This window comes from Mustelus asterias, chromosome 16 (assembly GCF_964213995.1).
Source record: "Mustelus asterias chromosome 16, sMusAst1.hap1.1, whole genome shotgun sequence".
In the NCBI taxonomy this organism is placed as follows: domain Eukaryota; kingdom Metazoa; phylum Chordata; class Chondrichthyes; order Carcharhiniformes; family Triakidae; genus Mustelus; species Mustelus asterias.
The window spans coordinates 18,515,487-18,535,807 of NC_135816.1; the positions used below are offsets into that span (position 1 = coordinate 18,515,487).

Here is a 20,321-nt window from a genome sequence, read left to right on the forward strand (position 1 = left end):
CTTAGTAACTAAAGTTCTGCTTTCTGCAATGATACATTGAGAGAGATGCTGCTTTATGGATGAGACGTTAAACTAAGTTCCCTGCGCAGGTTCGGGTAAAAGCTTGAGCCAGGGAATTTCCCTAGTGTCCTGGCCAACATTTATTTTTCAACCAGCACCAAAAAGAAGGAACAGATTAACTGGTCATTTACATAATTGATGCTTATGAGACCTTGCTGTAAGCAAATTAGCGGATGCATGTGTCTACAAAACAAGAGTAACCACAAATCAGAAGTAATTAATTGCTTGTGTGGTGTTATGGAGCATCAGGGACACGAAAAGGTGCTATACAAATGCAGGTCTTTAATCTTTAACAAAGTGAAATACGCTTATGAATTTAAAATGCACAGATACCAAACAGCTCATTATCCTTCCTGCTGTTAGTATTTTGCCAATAATTTGGAAAATGAGGTTGATGTCACGCATGGGGGTGTGATTACGTACTGTTCTGTTGCAGCACTGAAGAGGATAGTTGGAAATCGAGCTTTTTTTTAGATTGGGAGAGAAATGCTACAGTAATGCGATTTAAATGGGACACGTAAATGCTTAAAGGACGTTAACATATGATTAATGAAAGCCTTAGAGGGAACATGATAATTTAAAAAAAAAATTGGTGTGACCTTAAATGGAATATTTTATATCAAGCACATGAGGTTTATTATTATATAGCCATTCCATTTTTCTCAGATTTTATACAGATCAAATGATCACATCGAGGAGTTTAATGAACCTTTTATATATAATATATTTAATTATATGAAAGATTTTTTGACTGCATCGTCTCCTCTGTAATGCTTCTGTGTTGCAGTTTTTAAGGATGCCTCCCTTCAGTCTGACTTTATATAGAAATTCTTTTTTTATATATATTGCCATATTTCCTTTATATTCATGCCTTACTGCATTGCACATGTGCCAGATGCCAATATTCTTCCTGGCAGTGGAGTGTTTTCTCTCTCCAGATCTAGTCATTGTGGATATCCTCACTCCTCACGATCTTGTAGATCACCCAGTAGAAAATATTAAAAATCAGGAAGACAAGGGGAAAAGCCACTCGTGATACTGTGTCAATTCTTTTTGCTCGGTGGATGAAAAGTTTCCTCATCTCGTCCGATGATTTGGCCGGAGGTGAAGATGACTTTGATGTATTGTTATTGCCCTTAATGGCAACTCCATCCTTAGCCTGAAGGCAAGCCGGGCCCATCCCGTAAGCAGTGAAGCTGAAACGACCTTCCACTACCTCATCCTCCTGGAACAAATGAGAAGAATTGAGTTCATGAAACCTTTGAGTGAAAGCCTGTCCCCCCCCCTCCTTCCGTGCCCGTTGGGCCCCCCGCAGGGGCTGTGTGTATGATTGACCCCTTTAATCACTTATTAGTTTGATGTTTTAAGTTTCCTTTACGCTTTGTCTTTTGTTTTGGGCGGTTCCCTTCTTTTTGGGGGCTGCCCCTCTTGCATTGAAATCATAGAAACCCTACAGTGCAGAAGGAGGCCATTCGGCCCATCGAGTCTGCACTGACCACAATCCCACCCAGGCCCTACCCCCACATATTTTACCCACTAATCCCTCTAACCTACGCATCCCAGGACTCTAAGGGGCAATTTTTAACCTGGCCAATCAACCTAACCCGCACATCTTTGGACTGTGGGAGGAAACCGGAGCACCCGGAGGAAACCCACGCAGACACGAGGAGAATGTGCAAACTCCACACAGACAGTGACCCGAGCCGGGAATCGAACCCGGGACCCTGGAGCTGTGAAGCAGCAGTGCTAACCACTGTGCTACCGTGCCGCCCATTGTCCCTGGGTTTGTTTGATTTGGCCAAAAGAAAACCTGTCTACCCTCCAACCTTTCTACATATGGGAAGTTTCAGCAGACGTTGCAGAGAGTTGCAAGTTCAAGCGTAGCAACTAGCTTAGTGCAGTGCAAAAGGGCTTCACTGACATTGATTCAATGTCGCTTTGATCAAGGGGAACTGCCATACTTTCTGCTTCTTCAGGTTATGAACCTAATCTGACATCGACTGAATATTTTACAAAAATTGATTCCAATCCAGACTGGTTCCAGCAGGTGAACTCAAATGATTGCTTTGAAAAGTGTAATTAAGATAACCAGTCAATGTGGAGACAGAGATCAACAGAACAGCGGTGTAAACATCTATTCATTGATCTGGAACCTCTAGAAGGTTTTTGAAAACAATTTAAGATAACTTCCATGAATTGCCATGAACGTGGATGCCTCCTGATCATTTCCAGTTGGTCTGCCTCTTTTTCGATACGAAGAAACTATGCTGCTTCTTTTAGTACCTCCCTCACCATCAATCTGCCTTTGTCTGGCTTGGAGATCCTGCAACAATACCTAAAGGCTGATCAGCCATCAGCCAATTACTACCCTTGTCAACTTGCCCAAAGCCACCATCGTTTAACTACTCGAACTCATACCAACTTAAAAACTCATCCTTTTTTTCAAATCCCTCCACGCCAGGCCCCTCCCTATCTTTGTAACCTCCCTCAATCCTGCAGAGATATATTCTAATTCCAGCCTCTTGAACATCATCATTGGTGGCCATGCCTTCAGCTACCTAGATCCTAAGTTCTGAATTTCCCTTGTTACAATTCTCTGCCTCTCTACCTCCCATTCCTCCTTTAGGGCATTCTTTGAAACCTACCTCTTTGGCTAGATTTCGCTCATCTGACCCAGTGCTTCATATTTTGCTTTCTGTCAAGCACCTTGGAAAATTTTATTACATTAAAGGCACTTCATAAATTCAAGTTGTTGTCATTTTTTAGTTTCAACTCTCCTCCTAGGAATTTACAGCCCCCGTTTTTATTTATTGCTGTTTTACTATATTATCAATGGCTTTACAAGGATGCAGAAGTGCTCAATAATTCCTTGAAGAGTGATGTTGAAGGTTGACAATATTTACTAGAACATCCTTCCTTTAACCTGTGATGGAAAAAGAAACCTTGGTAAATCTTAACTGTCAAAGTTTCGGATTATGGTATTTGTGCTCTTTTCCCCTGACCCTTAGGGAGGAATGTCCTGGGCTTGCTGATGATGAGCTCGGAGGTGGGAAGGGTTTGCCATTAGGAGGGATGGTGGTGTACTAGAGATCCGCTGCCTTCCTGTCTCCACCAGAATTAAGTCCTTGGTGGGATGCCTCATGGTTGACTTTCCCACTTTGCCACTTATTGGGGCCCTTAAGTGGCTAATTAATGACCATTCCAGGGCCTCTACCACCCCCACTGGTATTAACCCAGCGGCAGGCATGCCTGTCTCCAGGTGGTGCAGCTAAAATCATGCCGTCACCTCATCAGATCTTGGGTGGGAGTGAGGGAGGGAGTGGGGGGGGGGGGGGGGGGGGCGGCAGGGCGTTGCTGGGCATGAGGTTCCTTCAATCAAACACACTCAGTGCCTCATTGAGCAACTCTACTTTGGGAATTGGGAAGCCTCCTGAGACCTACCCTCTGCTCTTGCTGCCGACCGCCTTACACCATTCTCCCTGTGAGCACCACATCCCCTCTCATTACTCACCTCAGGCCTGGGTAACTCTGTGATCCAGGGACTTCAGTAGATATTTTTTCCTGCAGTGACCACTGCTTCCCTGTGGCACTGTTGAGCAGAAAGAACTACCAGTCTCTGTTTGGCCAGCATCTCTCAGTCAGCAAGACTCCCACCCTGATGGTCTTGATTCCAGGGGGACGCCCACTCGTAGCCTAGTGCTAGTTTTTTGCTTTGGCCGGACTTCCCAACACGGGTCTCCCCCCCCAGCTCTCCAGCCAGCAGGCCTGATGCCTCAAAAAGATTTCACCCTTAGTCCTTTATCATCACGGGCGGGATTTTCTGGTCGTGTTCGCCCCAAGACTGCAAAATCCCACCCGAGGTCAATGGACCTTTTGCATGGTCCATGTCCTGCCTGCTATAATTCCTGTGGCGGGCGGGACGGAAACATTCCGCCCATAGTCTCATAAGACCATAAGAGACAGGAACAGAATTAGGCCGCTCGGCCCATCGAGTCTGCTCCGCCATTCAATCATGGCTGATATTTTTCTCATCCCCATTCTCCTGTCTTTTCCCCATAACCCCTGACCCCCTTATTAATTAGTCTCTGCCAGAGTCTTTTCACTCTGATCCCCAATCTTCACTACGTACAAAACCTTGCCTGATTTCACTTTGACCCTTATGAAATGTGTTTAACCTCTATTTAATTGAAAGTCATAAACCTATGTAATGTTGCTATGTGACGTCGACTCATGTTTCAGCATTGTGCCATCCTTTCATTCAATACTTTAAAACAATGTGTATGATTTTTTTCTCTCTTTTATCCTCCTTTTTGCTCCCACGTCCTTGTCTGCTCTTCCAAACCATTTATATATATTGGTGGATGAACAATGAGCTGTCCTTGTGTCGGTGCCTGATTTATGCCAGCTGTCGGCGCTTTGATATGCGGTTATAAATAGGCGCAACGTAGGCAGTTCATTTTCAGAAGACATTCATTCAGGGCTTAATTTTGATGCATAGCTTCACCTTTGATTGAAATCAGAACTAATCCCATCTGTAACGCATGCCCTATATGACTGCTATGCATGTCAGACCTGGATATACTATCGCTGTAAAACTGGGGACAAGCACCGCAAATACCAGGCACCAGAAGGACAAACAACAGGCAGACAGAGTGGATAAATGAGAGAGTAGGAGTGGGAATACTTGGCACAGTGGAATAACTGGAAGAGCACAACAAATCCAGGGCATAAGCAATCCCAGACCGGATTAAATAATAAAGCAATCAGAGGGAATAACTGATGGGAGAATACCAAGCCCAGTGCAGTGGCAGATCTAATACGGACCCTAGGGTGGTTGGGTAATGGGAATTCTGGTGCAAAGAAATGCAGATCAAAAGAAGTAGAAAAGTTAGGTGCAAAGGTACGCTCGGTGCACATAATGAAAATACAGGGCACAGAAGGAGTGATAACCTGTCCTAACTAGCTACCTGTGGCAGAAATAAAGAAACCGTGAAATAAAGAGAACAAACAGCAGAGAGATTGAGCACAAACAGCAGAAGTAACCTGCAAGAGCAGCAGAAATGCCAAGAATAAGTAATGGAAATATTGTGCAAAAGCAACACACTGCATTCAAGCTGCAGGAATAAAGTGTACAAGCAGCAAGAATACTGATAACAGGTGGTATAACACTGTATACAAGCACCAGAATACTGAACACCAGAGGTACAAGCAATATACTGTGTACAGACAACAAGAATACTGATTCAATAAATAGAATAAATAGAAACAAGCAGACTGATTGGAACAAGCAGAATAAATATCATGTACAAGCAGCAGCAATGCTGAAACAAGTAAAATAAATAGTGTACAAGCAGGGGAAATACTGACAACAAGCGGAATAAATACTGTGTACAAGCAGCATTAATACTGACATCAAGCAGAATAAATATTGTGCACAAGCAGCAGTAACACAGATAAAAAATGGAATAAATACTGTGTACAAGCAGCAGCAGTACTGACAACAAGCGGAATAAATACTGTGTACAATCAGCAGTAATATTGACAAGCAGAACAAATACTATGTACAAGCAGTAGCAATACTGACAACCAAGCGGAATAAATACTGTGTACAAGCAGCAGTAATATTGACAAGTGGAATATATACTGTGTACAAGCAGCAGTAATATTGACAACAAGCGGAATAAATACTGTGTACAATCAGCCGTAATATTGACAACAAGCGGAATAAATATTGTGTACAAGCAGCAGTAATATTGACAACAAGCGGAATAAATACTGCGTACAAGCAGCAGCAATACTGACAACAAGTGGAATAAATACTGTGTACAAGCAGGGGAAATACTGAGAACAAGGGTATAAAGACTGTACAGCTTAAATAACAATGCACAAAATAAATATTGTGTACATGCAGCTTAAGTACCGATAATAGCAGAATAAATGACATGTAAAGCGGCAGCAATACTGATAACAAGGCGTATAAATGTTGTGTACAAGCAATGGGAAATCTGATAACAAAGTGAAGTATATTATTATGTACAACCTCTGGGTTGCAGTAGAAGTTGTGATTAGAAGCAGCTTAAGCACTGATAACAAGTGGAATAAATATTGACAAGTAGCTTAAATAAGCACAAAAGGTACATCTTCATGTGTAACCAGCAGGAATACCAATAACAAGCAACATAAATATTGTGGACAAGCAGCCGCAACACTGGTAACAAGATAAATAAATATTGTGCACAAGCCGGAACACTGAAAACTAACTGTAGAAATAGTGTTGTCATGCCCAGTGCAGGCACGAATATATTACAAATATTAAAGCTGTATTTTAAAATAGATACAGCAGCTTTTAAGATGGTGGCAGCATATCACATGACTTTGGTAATATTGGCTTCAGTCATACTTGAAACTCTAGCAAATATCTAATTAAAATATGAATAATTACAGCTACTTGTGAAATTAATATCCTTTTGTTAAAGATGAACTGTTAACAGAGCAAGTCTATCACATGTCAGCCAATTTGTCTTTATGTTTAACCTTGGGTCATAAAGACAATAATGCTCAATATATTTTCTGAAAGACATTCAAAAGCTAATTTAAATTGAGTGAGCATTCTATTCCAAAGCCCTGGTTGGCTCAAGAACTCTCAAAAGTGTGAAAACCCAAACTATTAGCTTTTTTGCAAGAAGGAGTTTGGATTGGCAATTGGTCATATGTTTACTTACCTGTTCTTTTCAAAAGTAACAGTAAAAGTTGTTCACATCAGAACCACCTGAAACATAATCTGAGAAGCAATCAAACCAGTTGCAAACCAACTACACAGCCAAGGTTAAATAGCAATACCTGGAAAATCAGAGAAGGATTCTCCCCAACCTGGACCCAATTCAACTTCACCAGCAATTCAACCACAAGAAATCTCACAGCTTACCGACAATTATTTGCTTTACAAGACCTCCACTCCAGCTAAAACCTCAATTCATCCAAGAAATTACAGACATGCTACTAAATAGACTGAAATAACACCAGGAAGTAACTATATATTTTTTCTTCCTCTATATCTGATCTTTAGGTGTGTTGATTTAGGTGCGTGTGAGACATTGCATTTAAACCTCTGGGACAAGTGTGTGATAATAATACATGATTTATATTTTTAAATTCACAAAAGCTTGCTGCTGGAAATTATTTGAATTGGGACAAACCACTCTCAGGTTAAGAAACCACTCTCAGGTTAAGGAACCATTCAAACTTCACAGATAAAAAACTCGGATCATGGACAATAAGAATACAGAATCTGTTTGTGACACTACGTACGAGTAATTTAAACACTGAAAACAAGCAGAATAAGTACAGTGAGCAAACAGCAGCACTAGTGATAAAAGCGATATAAATACTGTGCACAAGCAGGGAAAATACTGAGAACAAACGGTATAAAAATTGTGTACAAGCAGCTTAAATAATGATAATACACAGAATGAATATTGTGTACAGGCAACTTAATTATTGATAGCAAGCGGAATAAATACTGCATAAATACTATGTCTGAATAGTGGGAATATTGAAACTTTATAAATACGGTGTACAAATAGCAGGAATACTGATAAATTGTATAAATACAGTGCACAAGCAGCCAACAATACTGATAACAAGCTGTATAAGTATTGTCTAAAAGCAGCAGCAATGCTGATAATAAACAGAATAAACATGGTGTCAAGCAGCAGAAATACTATAAAAGCAGAATAAATTATACAATAAAAAATCAATTATTTACAATCTATATCAACGACTTGGATGAAGGTACTGAATGTCTGGTAGTTAAATTTGTTGATGACACCAAGATAGGTAGAAAAGTAAGTTGTCGAGAGGAGATAATCTACAACAGAATGTAGACATATTAAATGAGTGGACACGAATTTGGCAGATGGATTATCATGTGGGAAAATGTGAACATGTCCACTTTGGCAGGGAGAAAGCAATATACTATTGAAATAGAGAGAAATTGCTGTCCCTGGTGGTACAAAGGGATCTGGGTTCCCTGGTACATGTATCACAAACAGTTAGTGTGTAGATACAGCAAGTGATTAGGAAGGCAAATGGAATGTTGCCAGTTATTTCAAGGGGAAGGGAATATAAAAGTAGCAAAGTATTACTGCAGCTGTACAGGGCCTTGGTGAGACAATATCTGAAGTATTATTGGAGATCCATGAAGAAATAGCTGTGGATAAAGTGGAACTTAGATTTCCATTTCATAAAGTGCCACATCAAAGGTAATTGTGGAAAATAAAAACTCATGGTGTAGGGAGTGACATATTGACCTGGACTGATGATTGGCTAGCTAACAGGAAATGGAGAGTTGGCCTCAACGGGTCATCTTCTGGTTCTGTGCCACAGGGATGAGGGCTGAAGCGTCAACTTCAATTTATATAAATAACTTGGATGAAGAGACCGAAGACATGGTGCTAAACTTGCTGAGGACACAAAGATAATTTGGGACGTATAATTTGCGATGAGAACCCATGGAGGTTACAAAGGGAGATAGATAGGCTAAGTGAGTGAGCAAAGATCTGGCAAATGGAGTATAAATGGAGCAAATGGGGAAAATGTGAAATTGTCCATTTTGGAAGGAATAATTAAAATGAAGCATATCATCATAAATGGTGAGAGATTGCAGTGGTCTGAGATTCAGAGGGTGTCCTAGTGCTTGAAATGCAAAAATGTTAGTATGCAGATACATCAAGTAGTATGGTCGGCAGCCCATGGTTGGCCGCACTTGGTTGAGGTCATTAGGTTACACTGAAGCTTCATATGTTTCATATGAAGCAATTTTTTAAAGCGGCATCTCGGCCTTTTGGCTAGGATGCAGATGAGCTCAAGTCTTGGAGGAGGAACCTCCCCCTTCTCCAATCAGCTTGGCTCATGTAGATCAGGCCCAGGACAGGGTGGTTTGGTCGCTCGACATGTCTTGTCAGCCTGGATCTGAAATGTCTCAACTTGTTGAGACTCTGAATTGGATTTGATTTGATTGAATTGGAAAAGTATAAAAAAAAATTAGGCAAGCTAATAGAATGGCATGGTTTATTGTCAGAGAATTGAATACAAAAGGAGTGAGGTTGTGTCTCAGTTATACTGGGCATTGGTGAGACCACATTAGATGTATTGTGTATAGCATTGGTCTCCTTATTTAAGAAAGGATGTGAATGCATTGTTTATTTATTATTGTCACAAGTAGGATTGCATTAACACTACAAAGAAGTGACTGTGAAAATCCCCTAGTCGCCACACTCTAGCATCTGTTTGGGTACACTAAGGGAGAATTTAGCATGGCCAATGCACGTAACCAGCATGTCTTTCATACTGTGGGAGGACACCTAAGCAGACATGGGAGAATATGCAGACTCCTCACAGACTGTGACCCAAACCGGGAGTGAAACCCGAGTCCCTGGCACTGTGAGGCAGCAGTGCTAACCACTGTGCCACCGTGTTGCCTTACTTGCTTAATCCATAATGATTCAGATATGTGTGCAGATTTGCATTCCATCACTCCAGCATGGGTGCAGTGAAGCAGTGGCTAGGTGAAAGTAAGACACTTCAAGCCCTAGGTGCCTCTGGGAGTCAGGGGGTTGCCAGTGCACACTGACAGGGAGCTGGACTGCCAGCAATCGCCCGGGCACTCTCAGGTCACTTCTTTCTGCCAGTGACTTCATCATCTCTACTAGCTGAGGTTGAAGAAGGTGCACCTGGGATTGTGCATGACTCCCTCAACAGGTTACAGTCCTCTTGGACTTTGGACACCAGAGGATGGCCGTTAAGGTAATCTTGGGCAACAGGGCATAGCACCCAACAACAGGGTTCCTCTACCTCAGCTGCGGGGTGCACCTTGGCATAGTTGGTAGGATGCAGAAATTAAAAAATATATTGTACTGGCACAAAGGTGGCATTGCCTGCTTGAAACTGGGTCCAGCACAGACTTACTCGGGGGGATTACAGGTGAATACATATCATAAGCATGTGCGCCCATAGAGTGGTTAGGACCCATTGGGGTGAAACTCAAACCTTCTCTCTTTCTTCAAAGAACAAAGAACAGTACAGCACAGGAAACAGGCCCTTCGGCCCTCCAAGCCTGTGCCGCTCCTTGGTCCAACTAGACCAATCGTTTGTATCCCTCCATTCCCAGGCTGCTCATGTGACTATCCAGGTAAGTTTTAAACAATGTCAGCGTGCCTGCCTCCACCACCCTACTTGGCAGCGCATTCCAGGCCCCCACCACCCTCTGTGTAAAAAACATCCCTCTAATATCTGAGTTATACTTCGCCCCTCTCACCTTGAGCCCGTGACCCCTCGTGAACGTCACTTCTGATCTGGGAAAAAGCATCCCACCGTTCACTCTATCTATCCCCTTCATAATCTTGTACACCTCTATTAGATCTCCCCTCATTCTCCGTCTTTCCAGGAAGAACAACCCCAGTTTACCCAATCTCTCCTCATAGCTAAGACCCTCCATACCAGGCAACATCCTGGTAAACCTTCTCTGCACTCTCTCTAACGCCTCCACGTCCTTCTGGTAGTGCGGTGACCAGAACTGGACGCAGTACTCCAAATGTGGCCTAACCAGCGTTCTATATAGCTGCATCATCAGACTCCAGCTTTTATACTCTATACCCCATCCTATAAAGGCAAGCATACCATATGCCTTCTTCACCACCTTCTCCACCTGTGTTGCCACCTTCAAGGATTTGTGGACTTGCACACCTAGGTCCCTCTGTGTTTCTATACTTCTGATGGCTCTGCCATTTATTGTATAACTCCTCCCTACATTATTTCTTCCAAAATGCATCACTTCGTATTTATCCGGATTAAACTCCATCTGCCACCTCTCCGCCCAATTTTCCAGCCTATCTATATCCTGCTGTATTGCCCGACAATGCTCTTCGCTATCCGCATGTCCAGCCATCTTCGTGTCATCCGCAAACTTGCTGATTACACCAGTTACACCTTCTTCCAAATCATTTATATATATCACAAAATAGCAGAGGTCCCAGTACAGAGCCCTGCGGAACACCACTGGTCACAGACCTCCAGCCGGAAAAAGACCCTTCGACCACTACCCTCTGTCTCCTATGGCCAAGCCAGTTCTCCACCCATCTAGCCACTTCTCCTTGTATCCCATGAGCCTTAACCTTCTTAACCAACCTGCCATGTGGGACTTTGTCAAATGCCTTACTGAAATCCATATAGACGACATCCACGGCCCTTCCTTCATCAACCGTTTTTGTCACTTCCTCAAAAAAAATTCCACCAAGTTTGTAAGGCACGACCTCCCTCTTACAAAACCATGCTGTCTGTCACTAATGAGATTGCTCCTTTCTAAATGCACATACATCCTGTCTCTAAGAATCCTCTCCAACAACTTCCCTACCACGGACGTCAAGCTCACCGGCCTATAATTTCCTGGGTTATCCCTGCTACCCTTCTTAAACAACGGGACCACATTCGCTATCCTCCAATCCTCAGGGACCTCACCCGTGTCCAAAGAAGCGACAAACATTTCCGTCAGAGGCCCAGCAATTTCATCTCTCGTCTCCCTGAGCAGTCAGGAGAAATAATCTCACAAACTGAAGGAGCACTCAAAAACTGGAGGAGGTGACTTCAGAGTCCTGACCCCAGCTGAGTAGACGGCCTCGGAACTGGCTGGGGAGGAACATGGACATTCCTGCCTTCCGCCAGCTCCACCTCCATCTCTGAGGATGATGATACTGGAGACTCAGAAGAAGCATTTCATTCCCTTCCATCCTCCACCAGAGCAGAGACTTTCACCTGGATACGCATTCTAGATTAGGTTTGAAGACATAACCTGATGAGCACATCATTGACATGTCTCTACAGCTGATGGTAGATGTGACAGTTGAAGTGTCTGACACTCGGAGGACTGCTGGAGACCAGGCCCATGCCGAATCCCACAATGATGTGTCCCTGGAATTGGCCAGAAGAGACCTACCTGACAGAGATGCAGAGTCAGGCAGGGCAACATCTGGCAGAGATGCCATGTGGATACCTGAGCAAAAAAATGGAGGAGACTGTCCAGCAATCAGTTCTGATTGCTGTCATGGCTCTGGCATGTGAAAGTTTTTAAAATTAAAGATTATTTATTAATGTTACAAGTAGGCTTACATTAACACTGCAATGAAGTTACTGTGAAAATCCCCTAGTTGCCACATTCCGGTGCCTATTCGGGTGCACTGAGGAAGAATTTAGCATGGCCAATGCACCTAACCAGCATAATCTGACTGTGGGAGGAAACCGGAGCTCCCAGAGGAAACCCACGCAGACACGGGGAGAACGTGGAGACTCCGCACAGACAGTGACCGAAGCCAGGAGTCGAACCCGGGTCCCTGGCACTGTGAGGCAGCAGTGCTAACCACTGTGCCAATGTGGGCATTGGAAGCAGTTCAGAGAAGGTTTGCTAATCTAATACTTGGATTGGGTGGGTTATCTTATGAGAAAAGGTTGGACAAGTTAGGCTTGTATCCTCTGGAGTTTAAAAGAGTAAGAGGTGATTTGACTGATACATAAGACCCTGAGTAGTCTTCACAGGATGAACTTGGAAAGGATGTTTCCTCTTGTGAGAAAATATAAAACTTGAGGTTATTGTTTAAAAATAAGAGGTTGCCTACTTAAGACAGAGGTGTGGAGAACTTTTTCTCAGACGGTTGTGAATCTTTGGAACTCTTTGAATAATTTAAAATCAGAGTTTAATACATTCTTTATAAGAGATGAAAGGTTATGGGGTAGGTGGGAATGTGGTGTCAAGGTTACAATCAGGTCAATGGTGATCCTATTAATGGTGGAGCAGATTCAAAGGGCCGAGTGGCCTACTCCTGCTCCTAATTTCTATGTTCGAAACAAATAATAAGAAGCAATCTTGTAGAAACATATAAAATTATGAAGGGAATAGATAAGATAGAAGCAGGGAAGTTGTTTCCACTGGCAGGTGAAACTAGGGGGCATGGCCTCAAAATAAGGGGGAGCAGGATTAGGACTGAGTTGAGGAGGAACCTCTTCACCCAAAGGGTTGTGAATCTGTGGAACTCCCTGCCCAGTGAAGCAGTTGAGGCTGCCTCAATGTTTTTAAGGCAAGGATAGACAGGTTTTTGAACAGTAAAGGAATTAAGAGTTATGGTGAGCGAGCGGGCAAGTGGAGCGGAGTCCACGAAAAGATCAGCCATGACCTTATCGAACGGCGGAGCAGGCTCGAGGGGTCACATGTTCTATTCCTGCTCCTAGTTCTTATGTTCTTATTTTAAGATTCTGAGAGAGTTTGATGTGGGGATACCAGGAGGAGGTTTGTTTCTTGTTCCCTGAACTCGGTTAACAGGTTAAGAATAAGAGGTCTCACTTTTGAGATGGAGATGAGGAGAATTTTCATTCTCTGTGTGTTGTTAGACTGTGGAATTCACTTCTGGAGAAAGCAGGGTCATTGAGTTTATTCAAGGCTGAGTTGGATAGATATTTGATAGACGGGGGAATTCAAGAGTTATGGGCAGCAGACTGGAAAGCGGAGTTGAGACGACAATTAGATCAGCTATGATCTTACCAAATATCCAACCAGGCCGAAAAGGTTGAATGGTGTACTCCTGCTCCCAAGTGTTATGTTTCTACGTTCCTATATTGTATACAAGCAGCAGTAATACTGATAACAAGTGCAGTATATTTCATACACAGGCAGTGTATTACAAGTACCAAACTACTGAGTGCAAGCATCTTATATAATGATAACATGATGTGGAGTTGCCGGCGTTGGGGTGGGCACAGTAAGTAGTCTCACAACACCAGGTTAAAGTCCAACAGGTTTATTTGGTAGCACGAGCTTTCAGAGCATTGCCTCTTCATCAGGTAACTTTAATCTGATGTTGTGAGACTACTTATAATGATAACAAGAATAAAGGCTGTGTACAAGAAGCTTGATAAAACTGATAACAGTCAGAATAAATATTGTGTACTAACATGTGGAATATTGATACAGTAATATTTATATTTATACAGGGAGTTTAAATGCTGTGCATCAGCAGCAGGAATATTGGTACGTGCAGTTAATACTGTGTACAAACAGCATGATAACAAGTGGTATAAATGCAGTGTACAAGCAGCAGGATTACTGCTAAGTGGTACAAATACCGTGTATGAGCAGTTAGAAAGTGAGTGACAAGTGGCATAAATACTGTCCAGAAGCAGCAGAAATAATGATAATAAGCAGCACAAATACAATGTACAAGCAACAGGAACTTTGATAAGCGATATAGAACTGTGTACAACCAATGAGATTACAGATCAGAAGCAGTGGAAATACTGAATACAAACATCTTAAGAACTGATAACAAATGGAATACATAATTGTGTGCAACCAGCAAGAATACTGATAAAAAAAGTGTAAATACTATGAACACGTAACAGCAGTATTGATAACAGACATTATAAATACTGTGTAATAGCGGCCGGGATACAAGCTGTATAAATGCTGTGTACAAGCAAGTTAAATAATGGCAACACGCAGAATAAATATTGTGCACAAGCAGCAGAAAATACTGTACAAACATTGTACATAACAGGCAGTAGAATACTATGTACAAACAGTGGGATACTGATAACAGGCAGTAAAATACTGTGTACAAACAGTGGGATACTGATAACAGGCAGTGGAATACTGTGTACAAACAGTGGGATACTGATAACAGGCAGTATAAATACTGTGTACAAACAGTGGGATACTGATAACAGGCAGTATAAATACTGTGTACAAACAGTGGGAATACTAATAACAGGCAGTGGAATACTGTGTACGAACAGTGGGATACTGATAACAGGCAGTAGAATACTGTGTACAAACAGCAGGAAGAATTTTTAAAAGCCACATGAAAACTTTTGCACAATCAGCAGGAATACTGATTATAAGCAGAATAAATACACTGTGGAAGTGGCTTAAATATTGATAACAAGCAGAATAAATACAACGCAAATACCAATAAAAAGCAGAATATATATGATATACAAGCAATAGCACTACTGATAAACAGAATAAATATTATGTACACGCAGCAGCAATACTGATAACAAATGGTATATGAGTACTGTGTACAAGCAGGGACGTTGATAACAAACTTTATACATACTTTGTACAGGCCACAACAATATTGATTACAAGTGTTATAAATATTGTGTACAGGCAGCAGCAATATTGATAACAAGCAATTAAAATACTTCACACTAACAGCAGGAATGCTAATAACAAGCGTAATAAATATTGTGTATAAGCAGCAGGAATACTGATAACAAGCAATATTTATATTGAGTACAGGCAACTTAAATGTTGGTGACAGGTGTGGAATATATAGCTTAAAACTGTTTAAATACTGTCAAAAAGCAGAAGAAATGCAGTGTACAGCCAGGAATATTGCTAATAAGTGGAATAAATATTGTGTAAGAGCAGCTTAAATACTGATGACATGCAGTATAAATACTGTGTACAAGCAACTGTTAAGAGGTGGAATAAATATTGTGTACAGACACCAGGAATATGGATAATAACCTGTAAAAATACTGACCTGATTCTCTGACCTCTTCAGATGGCCAGCGGGAATCCCAATGCTCCGGCGATGGGGCGTCGGCCAAAAATCGGGATTCCCGACGGGCGTGCAGGCTCTCGGGATTCACCCACTCCGCTAGTCCCGATTGGGTTCCCGCCCAGTGCGTCATTAGCGAGTTTGACAGACCAACTCACCAACCGTCCGCCATTCAGCCGGCCCGCCAGCGGGAGGTTGGTGAATTGGCCTGTCAAACTCGTTAATGACGCACTGGGCGGGAACCCAATCAGGACTGGCGGAGTGGGTGAATCCCGAGAGCCTGCACGCCCATCGGAAATCCCAATTTTTGGCTACCCTCAAGCAGGGGACATGGCGAGCTGGACCTTGAGGATCCAGGGAAGAACCAGAATAGAGGAGCGTCCGCCCCCGCCCCCCCCCCCCCCACTCAAATCACAGTGGTGGGGAAGAGGGGGGGGGGAGAGGTTCTGAGGGGGCTGAGTGGGGGGGGGGGGCTTGAGGGGGAAGGGGAGCTGAGGGAAAGCCTGAGTAGGGGGGGTCAGTTTGGGTCACCCTCATGCCTACGTGGCATGGGGGGAGGGGGGGGGGATGGTTTATTCATCATTTGTGAGTGGGGATGCCCCTCTTTGGTGAGGGGTTGGTGGTGCTCCCCTGGTCAGTGGGAGAGGGTGGTTGGGGGGGGACACCATTTCATTTTTTGTGGGGAGATGGTTATCTCCGAGTGTTGGACTGGGCCGTCCTCGGAACAGCAGGTCTGGCTGGCGGGTTGCTGAAAATGAGCTAAGCTGCATCTTTTCGACGGGTGGGTGAATCCCACCTGACAAACGCTCCCAGCACCAATGGGAAACACTCCGATTTTCCATCAGTGGGAATACTGATAACAAGTGCTATAAATACTGGGTGTACAAGCAGCGTAAATACTGATAGTGGATGGGAATAAATAGCATACACGGTTGGAACGAATACTGTATAGATTCAGCAGGAATACAATAAGAAGCAGTGTGAACACTGTGTCAAAAAGTGGGAAAGTTGATAGCAAATGGAAAAAAAATATTGCATTCAAGGAGTAGGATTGTGGATTATTAGTGTTATAAATACTGTGCACATGAAGAGCGAATGCTGATAATGATCAGTCTAAATACTGTGCAGAGGCAGCTTAATTACTGATAACAATCAGTATAAATAGTGCATAAGCCACTTAAATACTAATAAGAGGCCGAATAAATATTGTGAACAAGCGGAATAAGGATGGTGTACAGCCGGCATAATTACTGATAATAAGCAAAATGAACACTCTGTAGGAGCAGCTTAAATATTGATAGCAAGCAGTAAAAATCTACAAGCACTGCGAATACTGCTGTTAAATGAAATAAATATTGTGTGCAAGCGGAATAAATATTGTGAACAAGTAATAAAAAATACTCTGTATCGTAGAACCATCGAACTGTCACGGCGCAGAAAGAGGCCATTCAGCCCATTACGTTTGTGCTGGTCAAAAAGGGAAAAAATAAACTAGCCACTTATTCTCATCCCATTTTCTAGCATCTGGTCTGTAGCCTTGCAGGTTCAGATGCAGATCCAGGTGCCTTTTAAATGAATTGAGCATCTTAGCCTCAACCACCAATTTTGGTGGTGAATTCCAAATGCCCACATCCCTCTGGGTGAAAATGTTTTGCCTCGTGTTCTCTTTAATCCTTCTACCAATCACCGAAATCCATGTCCCCTTCTAACTGACCCCTCAGCAAGAGGAAACAAGTCTAATTTGGCTCAGCCCATTATAATTTTGTACAACTCAATTAGGTCACCCCTTAGCCTCCACTGTTCTGAGGAAAACAACACCAGCCTATCTAAGCTCTCCTCATTGCTGCAATTTTCAAGATCTTGCAACATTCTTGTACATCTCCTTTACACTCTCTCCACAGCAAAATTTCCTTCCTATAATGTGGCGGCTTTAACTGTATAGATACACACACACACACATACACCCGATGGCCTTACCAATGTTTTATACAGTTCCATCGTTACACTCCCGTTTTGGTATTCAATGTGGGCAATTCTCCAACCTCCTAGCCGCATCTTTCTCGGCAGCGGGAGGCGGCGTGCTGTTCACTGGCAGCGGGATTCTCTGATCCCATCGCGGTCAATCAGATTTCCCACTGATGTCACCCCCTGCCGCCACAAAACCCATGGGAGGGGGTGCGCTGCCAGCGGGGTTGGAGAATCCTGCTGGCATGAAGGGCTGGAGAATTCCCCCCGATACCTCAAGAAATAAAGGAATGCATTCCATTTGCTTTCTTGACCAACTTGTCTAACTGTCCTGCCACCTTCAAGTACATGTGGACATTCACTCCAAGCTCTCTCACTTCCTCAACCCCTCTGAATATCTTCCTGTTTCATGAGTATTGCCTTGCTTTGTTTGCCCTCCCCAAATACATTACCTCACACTTTTCTGGATTGAATTCCATTTGCAACTTCTTCACCCACTCAACCAGCCTGGAGGCGATCACTATCCTCTTCGCTATCAATCACACAACCAATTTTTGTGTCATCTGCAAATTTCCCAATCATACCACCCACATTTAAGTCTAAATCATTAATAGATACAACAGCAAGGGCCTCAACATTGAGCCTCACCACTGGAAACTGTTTTCCATTCACAAAAAACATCCATCGACCATTACTCTTTGTTTCTTGTCACTGAGCCAATTTTGGATCCAACGTGCCCCCTTCCACTGTACCCCATGGGATCTCACTTTTCTGACCAGTCTGCCATGTGGGAACTTGTCACTTGCCTGACTGAAATCCATGTGGACAACATCCACTCTACCACCCTCATCAATCCTCCTTGTCACTTCCTCAAAAAATCCAGTTAAGTTAATAAGACACGATCTTCCCCTCACAAAACAATGCTGACTACGCCTGATCAATCTGTGGCTCTTTAAGTGACATTGTATCCTGTCTCTCAAAATTGTTTCCAATAATATGCCCACAACTGAAGTCAGACTGAAGACAGGCTGACCGGCCGATGTTACAGGCAGGTTATTTAGTGATATCAAGGCATATAATACTGTGTACAAACAGTGGGAATACTGATAACAAGCACTATAAATACTGTGTACAAGCAACATAAATACTGATAGTAGGTGGAATAAATAGTGTACACCGTTGGAATAAATGCTGCATACATCCAGAAGGAATATGATAATCAGCAGTGTGAATACAATGTACAAGCACTGGGACTATTTATAACAGGCAGTATAAACAATATGTACAAGCCACATGGACATTGCCATAAATCCATGTAAATACTGTGTTAAAGCAACAGAAATACTGATTTCAAGCAGCAGAAATATTGTGTACAAGCAGCAGAAATATTGTGTACAAGCGGCAAAATGCTGATAAACAATGTAAATACATTGTGCAAGCATTGGGAGTACAGGCAGTTTAAGCACTCTGTACAAGCCACAGGAATACCACTAAAAAGTCATGTAAAAGCAACAGAAATACTGATTAAAAGTAGTATAAATAGTTTTTAGAAGCAGCAGGAAAACTGATAAACAGTATGAATACTGCGCACATACTGTCAAAATACTGATACCAAGCGGTATAAAAGCTGTGTACTAGGGGCAGCAATATTGATAAAAAGCAGTGTAAATATTGTGTACAAGCTGCAGGAAGACTGATAACCAAAGTTATACATCCTGCATACACTTCACAGCTTACCCCAGTGCACGGTCACGGGGAGTTGGAGCCTATCCTGACAGAATACACACACACACACACACTCTATCAACAACATACTGTATAAGTAAGTGTGCAAACAACAGCAATAAATACAAATAGTAAGCAAGCAGTGAGACTAGAGATAACTAATAAAAGAAATATTGTGCACAGACAAAAGGAATATTGATATCATGCAGAGTGAATATTGTGTAGAAGCAATGGAAATACTGATGATAAATGATGTAATATAGTACAAAGAACAAAGAAAATTACAGCACAGCAACAGGCCCTTCGGCCCTCCAGGCCTGCACTGACCACGGTGCCCGTGTGAACTAAAACCCCCTCCCCTTCTGGGGACCATATCCCTCTATTCCCATCCTATTCATGTATTTGTCCAGATGCCCCTTAAAAGTCACTATCTTATCTGCTTCCACTACCTCCCCCACCAGCCATGTACACCAGCAATGGGAAAACCGATAAAAAGCTTAATAAATACTGTATACTAGCAGCTTAAATACTGATGACAAGCGGTATAAAGATTGTGTACAGACTACAGGAAAAATAATAACAAGCAGTATGAAGACAGTGTACATGTAACAGGAATACTGATTACAAGCAGAATAAATAATGCATGTAAGCAACTGGAATTTCCCAACAGCTGTTGTAAGTGTTGTGCCCCAATACTGATAAGTGGCATAAATACTGTGGGCGAGAAGTACTGATGAAAAACTGTGTAAATATTGTGGACTATCAATGGTATTGATGATAACAAGTAGAGCAAATACTGTATACAAGTAGCTGGAATACTTTTCACAAGAGATTACTGTACTATGTTCAAGCATTGGAAATTCGGAGGAAGGTATTTGTTTCTCATTCGATTAGAATAGATACTCATCTTTATTTAAGTACCAGATACAGAAATTTCATGTTAACATGTTGAACTGCAAATCC

General features: G+C 42.5%; 1 protein-coding gene across 1 annotated transcript in view; it reads right to left on the bottom strand.

Moving 5' to 3' along the window:
* Positions 1 to 1,000: 1,000 nt before the first annotated feature.
* glra1 (glycine receptor, alpha 1) overlaps positions 1,001 to 20,321 on the bottom strand; it is a 167,306-nt gene continuing 147,985 nt past the window's right edge. The window contains exon 10 of the mRNA XM_078231724.1: positions 1,001 to 1,285. Coding sequence (XP_078087850.1) covers positions 1,001 to 1,285 — 285 coding nt within the window. The remainder of the gene's footprint in view (positions 1,286 to 20,321) is intronic.